General features: G+C 40.4%; 1 protein-coding gene across 1 annotated transcript in view; it reads right to left on the bottom strand.

Moving 5' to 3' along the window:
• The window catches only part of LOC120560904 (protein crumbs homolog 1-like), a 48,272-nt gene extending 36,117 nt beyond the window's left edge, over positions 1-12,155 (bottom strand). The window contains exon 1 of the mRNA XM_039803795.1: positions 11,927-12,155. Within this exon, the coding sequence (XP_039659729.1) occupies positions 11,927-11,996 (70 nt within the window). The 5' untranslated portion in view covers positions 11,997-12,155. The remainder of the gene's footprint in view (positions 1-11,926) is intronic.
• Between the last annotated feature and the right edge of the window lie 1,726 nt (positions 12,156-13,881).

Here is a 13,881-nt window from a genome sequence, read left to right as displayed (position 1 = left end):
TATGCGCCTAGTTGGTCAGGGGTTCATCCTACAGCAAGATAATGACCCAAAACATAAGTCCAAGCTATGCCAGAACTATCTTAGCAAAAAAGAACAAGATGGTAAGCTTAAAAACATGGAGTGGCCAGCACAGTCACCAGACTTAAACCCCATTGAGCTGGTTTGGGATGAACTGGACAGAAAAGTGAAAGCAAAGCAACCTACAAGTGCCACATATTTATGGGAACTTCTGCAACAGAGTTGGGAAGAACTTTCTGAAGAATATTTGATTTCCAATGTAGAAAGAATGCCACGAGTGTGTTCAGCTGTTATATCTGCCAAAGGGGGCTACTTTGATGAGTCAAAAATTGAGAATACATTTTGGTTTATAAATTGATTCCATGATTTCTTTTTTAACTTCAATTATTTATTTGTTCTATTCTTTCATTTCAGAGTACAATAAGACATTGAACTGCATGAATTTCAATAAAAACCTGGAAAATTGGGGTGTTCTAAAACTATCGACCTGTAGTGTATGTACATTTTGTTACAAGTTGTTTTCACCGTCTTGGTTATTTATTAGTGGCAAAACTCTAGAATGTGGATTTAGTTACATCATGTAAGAAGTTAGCAACAATGGCTGAACAGACAAAGACAAGAGTGCCATCAAAAGAAAGTTAATTTTTATTAATAGAAATTACAAGTAAACACATTACAGTACACATTTTGATTAAAAAGTGACCTCAGTGAACTACACCAAAGAAGTGAGAGCGCTAATCTCCAAAAATACAGATAAACTCACAGATTACCTCTTTACATTCCGTGATCCAGTATGTTCCCAAGAATATGACTAATGGGACATACTAAATAATAACAAAGGATTGATGTGAAGGTATACAACTGAGAATTGGCACTTCACTTGGCTTTAAGGGAACTAAATACCTGTTGGCTAACAGAGTACACTGATCTTCCCTCATACAGTAGGCTTAAGTTGCATTACCCACCGGCTTTTACAGTGGTCTACATAGAATTCTGATCTTTAGCGGTGCTATATGGGACAAGCCCCTCTTTCCTCTGAACTTAAGGACACAGCAGATGGTGTTAAAAGTAAACTTATTACATGGCCAAGCTAGCAGCTGTCAGTGTTGCCAATGAAAGTTTCACTCCTTACTGTATGAACAGTTTGGAACTTAAGACTGTGATGTGTAGAACAATTGTAATATGACTAACCTGAAAAAATGCAATGATTATCTATCACACTCATGCTAAACATGAACCCCTTAGCTGCTTCTTTTTTCAGTCTGACCACTTTTTCCATCTGTCCAACACATTGGTTCAGAGCAAGATGGCTCAACAGCTACCGGCCTAATTGCCAAACAAAGACTATAAAAATAATGGATGAATCTACTAGACATGAAAAGTGAAGTGAATGCGGAAGTGCCTTAAACTTGCATTCTATCTGATTTCCAGCAAAAAGAAGTCTTCTTCTATAGAAGTCTTTGGGAAAATTACTCTACTGCTCAATTGCTACATTCAAGTCTTCTTCAATGCAGCATGATGTTTATTTTGTAAATTATGGTCCTATTTATTTAAAAATTGACCAAAAAGCTGGGGATGCTTTAGGGATGTGGCTACACGCTGACCTGTCAATCAGGTTAGAAGCTTAGCAATGCTAACCATGGCACTGTGTACATTAAAATCAGCCCCAGCAGGAATAGCACTTAGCCTTTCTGCCATTTATTTTCTAGTGGCCACTAGCAATATTGCTAAAAGAAATCCCCCTGCGTCCCACAAAGGATTTTCCCCACAGGCCACCATTGTAAAAAAGCTATATAATGCTCAAGCAATATTAAAACATGTGACGTCATCACAATGTAAAGTCTTTGGGGCAAGCGGGAATTCGCGGGCATTGCCTGCAGGAGAAACACTCCTGTGCATATTCAGTGGGCCGCATATCACAGAAGTAAACCAGGAATCTTGGAAACCTTTTTGGTATATGCGCCAGCCAATGTAATACATCCATGATTAAACTCTTTTTTGGGTGTTGTCCATGTTTCCATCTTAAACTTTGATACTTTTCATCAAAGTTAATTGGAACATTTGGTCACCTAAAAATGTCTTGTTCAGTGTACTCCCAACCAAGCTGTTGTGAGTAATGTTACATTCCACATTCCATTCTGTGAGAACTCGGAAGAAAGTCGTTCTTCGTTTTATTTGTATCCTAAATTGCAACACTGTTTTCCTATCTGTGTGAGCAAACCTTGAGACAATCCTTTTGCCCATCCTTACTCTTTTGTATCTTACTACACGTCATCTAAATGAATGTAGCGATTGTTCGAAAACATGTATATCCTTGTGTGTCTCACTAAACCTTTAGAACATTGTGAACTGAAACCTGCTTTGTGTTGCTTTGTTCTCCGAGAACTCGCCACTTTTTTCAAAATCAACTCACATGTTTCAAGCCAGTAGTTGATCGGATTCGAACCACAAAACAATCCTGATCAGATTGTTTTACAACACAAGCTTGCGCTAGCGCTATCGTTAGCTGGTAACTTAAGGGAAAGTTTGTACTGTCGTACACGCAGATGAATGGCGGCAGTAGCTGGAGGTCCGTCTTTACCTGCTGGTAAATCTCCACTGGATGACTCGCTTCACAGACTGATCTCATGAATTGGCGTATGTATGACACGCCAATTTGTATTCCGTTTTTGCGTGTTATGAAGAAGCATAATCGTATTTTTGCGTGTATATCAACGCAAATCGGCCGCCATTGGCCTATATTGCGAGTCCATTTCTGCCGTAGTGAGTGGTATAAAGGAACGTGGTGGATGGGTAAAACACAGGACTTTCACCTGGGAGAGCTGGGTTCACTCCTTGCGTGTGGTGATTTTTCGGCCGTTTTTTGTTTTTAATTTTTTGTTTTTAATAAGCCTTACCCAATGTTTCTTTCCTAAACCCAACCATTTGTTGTTGTCGTAAGCGTGTTTTAGTCATTATTTTCCGTGTTTTTGTCACTGTTTTGTTACTAAAGCCTTTCCCTGTGTTCTTTTCCTAAACTCAACCATTTTTTTTGTTCTTGCCAGGCGTGTGACGTTGTTCTCGCGATAACGCGCAACGTGGCGAGGCCACGTGGTGGGTCTGTTTACATCAGCTGTTTCCAGCGTGTATCATACACGTGGATAGCTGAAAATGGCGTGAAATAACACGCCATTTGGCTTTATGAAAGTGGCGTATATATTTACGCAAAGTCATGATGCCATGTTGCGCTTCAGAAGGTTTGAAAGTTTAGCAACTTACCCCCTTTAGAGTTTAGCTTAGCGCAGTGCCATTGCAACCATAAACAACACTTGGCCGCGTCTTCCTCCTCAGCTTACACTCTTGTCAAAACCCGTCACATCTGGTTGCAAAAAAAGGTGGTGATGCCTGTATTGGAAAACTTGAGGCTTCAAAATGGCTTTCCACTAACCAATGGGCGACGTCAAGGATGCTATCTCTACTATTTTTACAGTCTATTTTGCCCTCCAAAAATGTAAAAAATGTATTGACACTGGGTGTCGATGGGGGGGGGGACATCAAACATAAAATTTCTTAAGAGCAATTATTGAAGGGGACACAACTAATACACACAATATTGTACTTGTAGAATATGTGTAACTTTAGTTGTGGAACTCTGGTAAGTAGGCTGGCAAAGTGGTTTTATTCAATTTAAACATTGGATGAAGTGATTCTTTTCTCTAATACAGATGATGCTGAACTGAGAACTGCACCTTCTAGCAATCAGGCTAACTGACTAGCCAGCCAGCAGGCCAGCCACTTAATTAGTAAAGTTTAACAACTTAATGTTTTATTTACACACTCTTGTCACAGCGTGGAAAAGCACAACGCTCTCGCTAGATGAGTGTGTTCATCTCATTTTCTATAACCAGTGTGTAGCATGAAAGCCCGGTGGGTGGAATTCGCAAGCTAGCTAACTTACTATCCAACAAGCTACCAAACAAGCTAGCAAGTAACGTTATAACTGCTAACATAGCGGACTCATTGGAAAATACATATTTTTTTGTCATGACTAATTCAATAATGACTCAGCATCATCTGTATTAGAAAAAATAATCACTTCATCCGATGTTTAAAGTGAACAAAACAGACTTCCAGCCTACTTACTGAAGCAATTAGCTCTCTCCCACGAGTCCCACCAGACAGGGCCTTTTGCATACAGTTAAATGAAGAAACCAAACAGTGGACCAAACCACTGTGAAGCAAGGGAGGGGGGACTCAAAATGTTTCTAAACTTAAAACACTTTTTTTTGCCACTTTTGCTATTGTATTGTTTTACTACTTACACAATTATTTGAAGTATATATTATTTAATGATGTATCTGGGGGGGAGGGGGCAATTCTCAGATGGGGTGGGTCCTGACCCTGCTGTAGCGATTTCCGCCTATGTGATGCTCCCCATGGTCCGCAACAATCTTGCCATTCTTTATCACAACTATCCACACTTTTTTTCCCACTGTGTCTTCTAAAAAAGGTGCTTGATTTCCACCACAAGCACCCATACTCAGAAATGTATCGGTATCCTGTTGGCTGCTTTGGATAAATCATCAACAATCCCAGAAACAATGTGTTTTTATCTTCCCTGCAACACCTACTATTCTCATTTCCCACTGCATCCACTTAAACACCCCCAGTTCCTCTCACATGCATCTGCTAGAACTTCCTTCATCTGCTCTAACACCAATTCTTTCTCCTCACATCAGTCTCTCACTTCTCCTCCCACCATCTTGACGCTTTCCATACCTGATAAATCCAGAGAAGTGCTATGTTGTTTCTGCTTTCTGTTTAAATTGAATATAGCATAGTGTTTATAACCTATGTTTACACTGTTAGAATGAGGTGCAGTGAAGTGCAATCAGACCTTAGTTAGTGAATTTATAATGACTGGAAATGTTTTCTGCTCTTTTGATGGCTTTGTTGTGTAAAATAGTACTTAGTCGAATGTCTAACTCCAAATACTATACTCCCACAGAGTATAAAGTGGGCCGCTGGAATAATTATAGACTTTTTCAGTTAAATCAAAATCAAATAAAAAAATTATACATTTAACAATAATTAGCAATGGAATTAATCAATCAATACAATTTGCATTGGAAGTTGCATTTATAGGTCAGCTGAAGACATGAAAGGGAAGAGAGAGGGGGAATGACATGCAGCAAATGAGTAAACCTCTATATGGGCATGCGCTCTACCAGGTAAGCTACTCAGGCGCCCATGATTCCTTATTCTGTCTTTAAATGCTGAATTAACAGGAAAAATCTCAAAATGCTTTTAAGGGTTATTTTTTGTTATCGTTATTATGTTACTAGTTTTGCCAGTATTTGGTGAGCAAAGTATTGGACATTTTCAAAATGTATTTGTTATTGTAATTTTTCATGTGCGAGGCATATAAGTGTACAAAACTATTTTCCTAAGCTTTTGTGTCTACGTGACTGATGGGAACAACAATCTTTGAAATTAGTCCAGTATTAAGCAAGATTGCTGCAGTCAGCAGCTGCGAAACAAGCTACAATCTAAGTTAATAGGGCATTAATTTGTCCAGCTTGTATTTACCTTCACAAAAGTGCTTGTTTTGCCAGTGACAGGCTCAGATTAATATTTGAAGTGTCTGAAAACATTATGGAAAGGATTTCTAAGGAGGTTGACATTTCTGTTAAAGAGTAAGATCCTTTTTTTAAACATAAAAAACGTCTGCGAAATTGCTAGCTACTTCAGAGCTGTTTCGGGTTAAACAGAAAGGTCTCAAAGAGGTTTTAAAGATCTATCTCTGAAGGGATCCTTTCCATAATGTTGTCAGACACTTAGACTATTAATCTGAGCCTGTCAGTGGCAAAAAGAGCACTTTTATACAAACTGGACAACTGCCCTATTAACTTACATTGTAGTTTGTTTCGCCGCTGCTGACTGCTGCGATCTTGCTTAATACTGGACCAATGTCAAAGATTGTTGTTCCCATCAGTCACTTAGACACATACAAAAACATAGGAAAGTAGGTTGAAAAAAATGGTAGCAACAGGAGCAGTGACTGGTCTGCTGTATGCCTTTTGCTATGCAGGAACACCTAGCACCATTTAAAAATAAATGCAATCCATACAAAATTGGCTATCTCTTGGCAATTATCTATCACTCATTATCACTGTCGCCCACAAATTCAAGTGCTTTTTGTACACGCAACTGTAAAGCATGTGAAACTGCTGCATCATAGAACAGTCATGAAATTTCAACATGAATATCTAAGAAAGTGTCAACATGCATTTGAAAATAACATGGTATACTGTGGTTTTTCAAAGAACCATGAAAGTTTACACAGCAATAGAAAGATATTTTTTTTTCCTGTGAAGGATGATAATGCCGTAAATCCCTCAATCTGCAATTTTTCACAAGTTGAGCCAATTACTGTCTTGCATCACCTCCCTCTTTTACCTCCCTGTGTTGGCTCTCACTAGTACTGAGATCATCTTTGACTCTTTTGCATTAATGTTCTCTTTCGCCTCACTTGTGAAAGAGAGCCAAGATCTTTTGCCTGGACTACAGAATGTAAAGCTGATCTCAGTCAGAACCATGCACTTTAACCTGCGCTACCTGTAATCTCATGAAACCTGTAGGAGAAGGGCTGATAGTCTCTTCACTCTTCACCCCTCCATCCAAACCCAATCAACCCTTCACACATTCCAGGGAGCTGATAACAGCTCCTCCCAGCACCTCCCCCATTACGGAGCACTTCATAGATCATGGTTATGGCCAGACAGGGTTGATCCCTGGCACTGACTGGTACCAGCATCTCAGTTCAACAATAACACTGAGCAGAGACACTGTCTGTTGGCAGGTAGAATGATGTCAGGATTAAACTGCTCTTCCAGAGTCTGTTCAGTGGGGGTTTGGTTTAACACAGATCACTACTCCCTCTGATGCAAAGCCGGGAGTAGATTCACATGTAAGGCTATCTTCACACTTGGCGTCTTTTATTACGCTGCCAGCATCTGTTTTACATTATAATCCTATGACGTAAACGGTGTTTTCGAAAAAGTCGTGAGCACTTTTTTAAACGTCACCGACGACTTCTTTTCTGCAGCTCAGGGCGTCTTTTTGAAGTTGAAAAAAGTTCAACTTTTCTAGAAATAAATGCCCTACGTTAAGCGCTTTTTTGACAGCCAACCAATGACAAGCGAAGTAGCCAGACCTGTCATTTTCATAAAGTTGTCAAAAAACTATTAAAACACATCAGTGATCCACACACTTCATTAAAATGAGTACACACTGTTGTTTATTTTGACTTAATCCCACATACACCGCCCTCCTGCTGGAAATACTCACTAGAGCACAAAATGTGGATTAATTATTAACTACTTCTTCCTTTTTGAGTAACGTTAACATGATGAAAATGAAATGAAATTACTGATCCATTAAAAAAAAAAAACTATACATTTTATAATAATATATAAAGATTTACGTCTTCAGTTGAAACCAATGGACTTGGGGCTTAGAGCCACAGACAGGGTAGGGAAGTCCGAGAGTATTAACACATTCAGTACGTTTACATGTATGGTCTTACTCCGGTTAAGTGACTAACCGGGTTAGGCCAGTTCTCCCTGTATACATGAGCGGGGAAGAATGGGGAGATTGACAGGAGTAACTCTACCTCCGGTGCTTTCTCTTCCGGTTGACCGATCACTAAATTAGTCAAATTTAACAACTTAATGTTTAATTTACACATTATTATTTCAGCGTAACACAGCACAATGTTCCCGCCAGACGACCGATTATAACATTATCTGGAACCAGTGTCGGGTGGAATTAGCAAGCTAACTTTGTTAGCTAGCTAACGTTAATATTAGCCAGGGGCCGCAGCGGGGGCTGCCCGCTCCCTCCACTTTTTTGCCGAGACACAGCGTTGACAGCCTCGGAGATGGACAGTCGGTTTAGCCATCTCCAGATGTCCGCTGCTGCCTCGGCAGGAAGTAAAACAGACACACTGCTTTTTGCTGACCGCCGCTGATTCGGGTAACGCAGTTTTGTTGTGCGCTGTCATAGCAACGACTACGTTCTCTTAATACATCCATGCTCACAGCGCGCTGACGGAGTATGTCCGGTTCAAAATCAACTTTCTCGGAGTTGGGAGGGCAGTTGAAGCAGACGCTTAAACCAATCACAGTCCGGTTAAGGTGTATACTCCGGTTACTAAAGGAGTTCTCTACCTCTGTTAACCGGGTTATGAGAACTCTGATTATAACCGGGGTAAGGTGTTTACATGACGTTTGAGAAATCGGGGTATGGCCTTTAACGGAATATAATCGTTTTTTTAAAGTGCATGTAAACGCACTAGTTGTTTTTTGTCTTTCAGTGAGATTTGTTCACAATAAGAAAAATATAGAACAACTCCAGACTTACGTTTGAAATATATCGAAAAGTCTTTTTTGTAATTTGGGGGAACCAACTTTTTAAAATTAGGAACACCCAGAGCAAAACCTTAAAGGTCCCATGACATGGTGCTCTTTGTATGCTTTACCTTAGTGGTCCCCTAATACTATATCTGAAGTCTCTTTTATATAAACCTTAGTGGTCCCCTAATACTGTATCTGAAGTCTCTTTCCCGAAATTCTGCCTTGGTGCAGAATTACAGCCACTAGAGCCAGTCCCACAATGAGCTTTCCTTAGTATGTGCCATTTCTGTGTCTGTAGCTATTGAGGAGGAGAGAGCAGGGGCAAGGTGGAGGGTGGGGGTGTGGCCTTGACCAACTGACACTTTGCTCGTTTGAAAGCCATGATGTCTTCTCTCTCATGGGTGGGCCAAATTCTCTGGGCGGGCAAAGTAAAGAAAGGAGAGGTAACCTTGCTCCTTATGACCTCATAAGGAGCAAGATTCCAGATCGGCCCATCTGAGCTTTCATTTTCTCAAAGGCAGAGAAGGATACTCAGGGCTCGGTTTGCACCTATCACCATTTCTAGATACTGGAGGACCATAGGCAGGCTGGGGGAACTCACATTAATGTCTAAAAACCTCATAAATTGAAATTTTCATGCCATGGGACCTTTAATCTAAAAAGCCAATGTACATAGATTTGTGTTTTTTGCAAGAATCTGTGTGTAGGAAATAAAAGTTAAGGGCAGTGAGAATATGTTATGCTGAAAGAATATATGTTGCTAAAACAATGTATACTTTTTATTGTTTTAAGGGCCTCTGTATTTCTCAAAATACCAAGTCTAATGAGATAAAGACACCCTTAAATTAGATAGGACTTTTCTTCTTGGCAGGTGCAAAAGGCAGGGGGAAAGTGAGAAAAAGTGTTTGCCCCGAGTCACTAAAAAACAGCAACACAAAGTCAACAGAGAGTCTCGCTGCAGGGCAGAGGAAGCAGCAACGCTATGAATCACAGAGAAAAGGGAAGCCCCTGTCTAACGCACAAGTTGGGCTCAGAGGAATTTTATTGAATCACAACAAGTGACTAGCAGCTCTGCCTGAGTTCATCTTTGTGCTCCAAAGGCTTCCCAGCAGGTGGCTGCTTTGCTTTGTACAAAGAAATGCACAAATCCTCTCTGAATCAGTCACAGTTACACACTGAGTCAGAGACGCACATCGTCTCCTGTGTGAGCTGCTGCAAAGACTGCTTCATTTCTGATTCAATGTTTTTGTCTAGTTTGGGGGGCAAAATATGTGCTTTTAACGAGTCATTACAATCACAATAAATAAAAAAATCAATGTGCGTTTGTTTCTAGTATTAAGAGGAATGAGGAATTACTAAGGAGTTAGTTCGTTATCAGCTAGCTTCTCCTTTAAAATAAATTTACTGTAGATGCACCCATATTTTCAGTATTTTGAGTCAGTAGTTCCTCTCTATCAGAGCAAATCCTCCTCGACTTAGTCACAGTTTTAAATGAACAGCCAAGAATGCAGTTGCCTCCTCTGTGTATCATCCGGAGATGGCTTAAGAGGCCCACAGAGGACGGTTCTTTTGGTATTTTTTTGTCTTTCCTAAAACTGCTGTTGTTCAGGCAACAGTCCTGCATGTTTTGGGACCTTTTCCAATCAAATCCCTATCCTTATTAACCCTTGTGTTGTCTTCCCGTCGACCATGCAACTTTTAGTTTTTCTGGGTAAAAATTTCAAATTAAAACCTCAAGAAACTTTTGTTTCTTTCCCCTGTGTTTTTGTCACTTTTCACGAAGTTCTTTGTCACTTTTTCTGATGTTTTGGTCAATTTCTTTCAGCGCTTTTTGGGACATTTTTGTTGTTGTTTTTTCCGACATTCTTGTCACTTTTTTCAACGTTTTTTTATCACTTTTTTTTCTTCAAATGCCATAAAATTGAATAAAACACCCAAATTAAATAAATGTAGTGAACTGATCATTTATTTTACTCTGGAAGAAAGTTGTATAGAACCATCCACGTAATTTTTTTGACAATTTTCTGATATATATAGATAGATATATAGAAACTTTTTGAAAATGGGTCAAATTTGACCCGAGGAAAACAGGAGGGTTAACTTTCAAAGCTGTTTCCACAGTAGATTAGTTGTTAAACACTATGAATGTTTTTTTGTGGACTTTTCTTTAAAAGAATATCTTGAATATGGCAGTGTTACTAGGCAAACCCTGTATCTTACAATAACTGTTACCCTCATCTTTATCATAACATGTATGTTCTCTGCTTTGCGTTTGTGTTTTTTCTTGAAATCCTAAAGAGCTCAGAGTGCCAGGTCTCTTGCCATGGTCCTTAAGAGCCATAACTCCTTCCATTCAAAGCTAAGACAAAAAAGCTGCGTAGCAGTGCAGCCGGACGCTCAGCTCGTTACCATGGTGACCTCCAACAATGCCACCCTCAGCCAATCCCTGCTGCTGGTGCGCCACCGTTTAAACGAGCTTCAGACGCTTCACACAAATGAAGGTCGCGGGAAAAATAGGTCAACAGGGCTTCATAAGGTGGTAGGGTCGACCAAGAACGACCCCCCCCGCCCCCACATACACACGCACACCCCCCAGGACCAGCTGCAGATTCATCCAATATTAGGGAGTCATGAGGAAACTACTTAGAGCTTGTTAAATGAGTTGATTATCTGTTGTGAATCAGGGAGTTGTAACGTAGAGTACTGTCTCGAGACCTAACCCACACATACACACAGATACCTTTAGAAATCACTACATAAATACATTTTTCATTTAGTATACAAAACAAATTATGTTAAAAAAAGATGCTAAAAAGATGGATTTCTCTCTTTGCAATTAGCAGTAACATTTGATGCTGGTATTTAATAAATAAGGAAACTTTATCTTATAGCTGCATCATTTCCCAATGATTTCCTAGGAAGTTTCCTGGAAATAACGTTGTTATTTGACACTAATTACAGGTACAATAAGTATCTTTTTTTGTTCATTTATGATTGGGCACCTTATTTATTTTCATGTATTCATCACCATATGTGTACTAACTGTATGGTTGACAGATTTCCATGTGTGTATGTTCAGCTGACCTGCTGTGCACTGACTAAAAGACCCATCAGCTAACACTGGTAAATATTATGAAAATATTATTTGAAAGTGTACTTATTGATTGAACATTATTCACTTAATGTTGAAATGATAAAAGTACAGACCCATAAAATAAAGGGTTACCAAACTATTATACTTCTACAGGATGGTCCTGTAGTTTCTCTAAACACACATAGCAATATATGGCCATGCATGTGCACGTACTGAAAACAAACAGGGTTGTACACATGCTGTACACTTCAGACACGCAACGGATAAAGCTATAATTCTGGATGGTTTATTTTTTTCCCCCGAAAAACTTAAAAATTGTGTAAAGTGTTCCACCCTGATGTATGGAATGAATGCATATATTAAGGTGATGTGTTTACATTCCTGCAGCTGTGGTAAACTGCACATGTTGAAGCCTTACCCAGTTTGAACATCATCATGGTAATTAGCACCGTCCTCTGATATCTGGACCAAACTCTTCCAAACTCCATGGTAAAACAGGCTGCTAAGGGTTTCCAGTCAGTGCAGAACGATGCTGTCAGTCCACAGGTTCTCCATCCAGCACACGGCAGTGCTCCATCCAGGCTGCTCCAAGTTAGCTGCTGAGAGTGAGCTCCAACACATGCATGCCCGACCACTGGGACTCTGGGTCTGAGTGTGTGTGTGTGTGTGTGAACGTGGGTTTTGGAGTGTGTGTGTGTGCGTCTCTCTGGAGACCAGACTGGGCTGGAGTAAAGCAGAGTAATCACCCCAGCAGAGGGTGAAGGGAGGAAAACATGAGCTGGAGTACTGGATTGGTCGCTCTCTGTCTCTCTCTAAACCAGTTAAGAACTTGACTCGCTGTTCACTGTCATTATTTCGATGTTTGCGGTTATGTTTTTTACATTTACATGTTGTTTTAAGGAATTTCTTCATTACGCATCGAACATGCGCTCCAATCAATCACAGTGATGCTGGGATTCAACATCCCACACATGGACATGTTTATGGCTGCAGTTAACTCCAACTAACAACTTTTCATGGTCGCTTAAGCGGCTGACTATTTTCCCGATCAATGGGTTAATTGCTTGGTCTGTAAAATGTCAGAACATTGGAATAATTTATAGGGGATATGTAATTATGTTCACTGGCAATGTTGTTTTGTCTTTTTTCAGTTGAGGAAGTATTAAGTTCTTGATATTGAGAAAGTAAACACATAATTTCTCGTGTCACCTGTTGACTTTTTCAGTGTTTAACCAAGACTTTCTAAAAAAGTATTTGCACAAGTGTAGGTTGTGGATCAATGGATTGTTGCTCCCCAGTCCCCTCAACTTCCACCCCACCTTTGGGAGCAGAGAGCTTATATCTATCTGCTTGGCGGAGGCCTCTTTGGTATAACGAATGCCTTACTCACCCCCACTCCCACTCCCACTCCCACATACACTCCCACCCCCAACCCCATCCCCAGGCGCTGATCCCAGCGTCAGGCTTAAACCTGCTGCGTTCACAACAACCAAAAAAGTTTAATTAAACACTCGCACAGCGAGGGGGTGGGGGAGGGGGAGGGGGTGCAGGTGGCCTTCAACAAGCAACATGCAAATGTGTAAAGTAGTGAGTCACAGCAGCTCCACAGCTTCACATTCCTCAGTGACTGGCTGCCGCTTTCATTAAAGCAGAAACACAATAGAGAAATAGACGGCAGGCTGACACGGAGTCTCAGCCAGGCTGAGGATGCTGACAGTCTCTCTGTCTGTCTGTAAGTCTGTAAGTCTGTCTTTCTGTCAAGGAAAAGTGAGGTACACATTTCTTAATTTTTACTGTGATGTGATATTTTCCCTGAATTTTAAAGTCTAAATACTTTGTTTGATGATCCCACTATACATCATACTTACATGATACAACATACAGAGAAGATCTCCATTGTAAACAGTGGACTAGTGGCCAGGTTCCAGACCTCTTAATTTACACCCACATCTCAGATTTTTTTGGGGATACTCTTGAGGGATGAATGATGGGAGTAGCCGAGCTAACCCTGATTTTCCACTGGGCGCATCTGTGCTGCATTCTGGCTGCGCCACGGTTTGGTTCCGTGCTCTGACACGCGGAGTACCACAAGATGAATCTCTCATCATCCTGGCTGTTGGAGAGGAGACACATACGATATTGTGGGGTGGATATTGTACTTTTGGTAAATTGACTGGATGCTGGCGCGTATCTTTAGCGCAGCGGAGCCGAAATTCCAGAACGCAGCGTAGACGCGTCCGGTGGAAAATAGGGGTAACACTGCTGCAAGCAAGCTAATCTACTAGCATGTTAACTACTGGGTGTGAGTTTGAAAATGTTGTTTAGTGTAATTCTTTATATGACAATAGATATGTTACAACACAAATTGATATT

This window comes from Perca fluviatilis, chromosome 6, assembly GCF_010015445.1.
Source record: "Perca fluviatilis chromosome 6, GENO_Pfluv_1.0, whole genome shotgun sequence".
NCBI lineage: Eukaryota > Metazoa > Chordata > Actinopteri > Perciformes > Percidae > Perca > Perca fluviatilis.
Note: the sequence above shows the minus strand (reverse complement) of the source record. Positions and strands in the feature narration are given on the sequence as shown.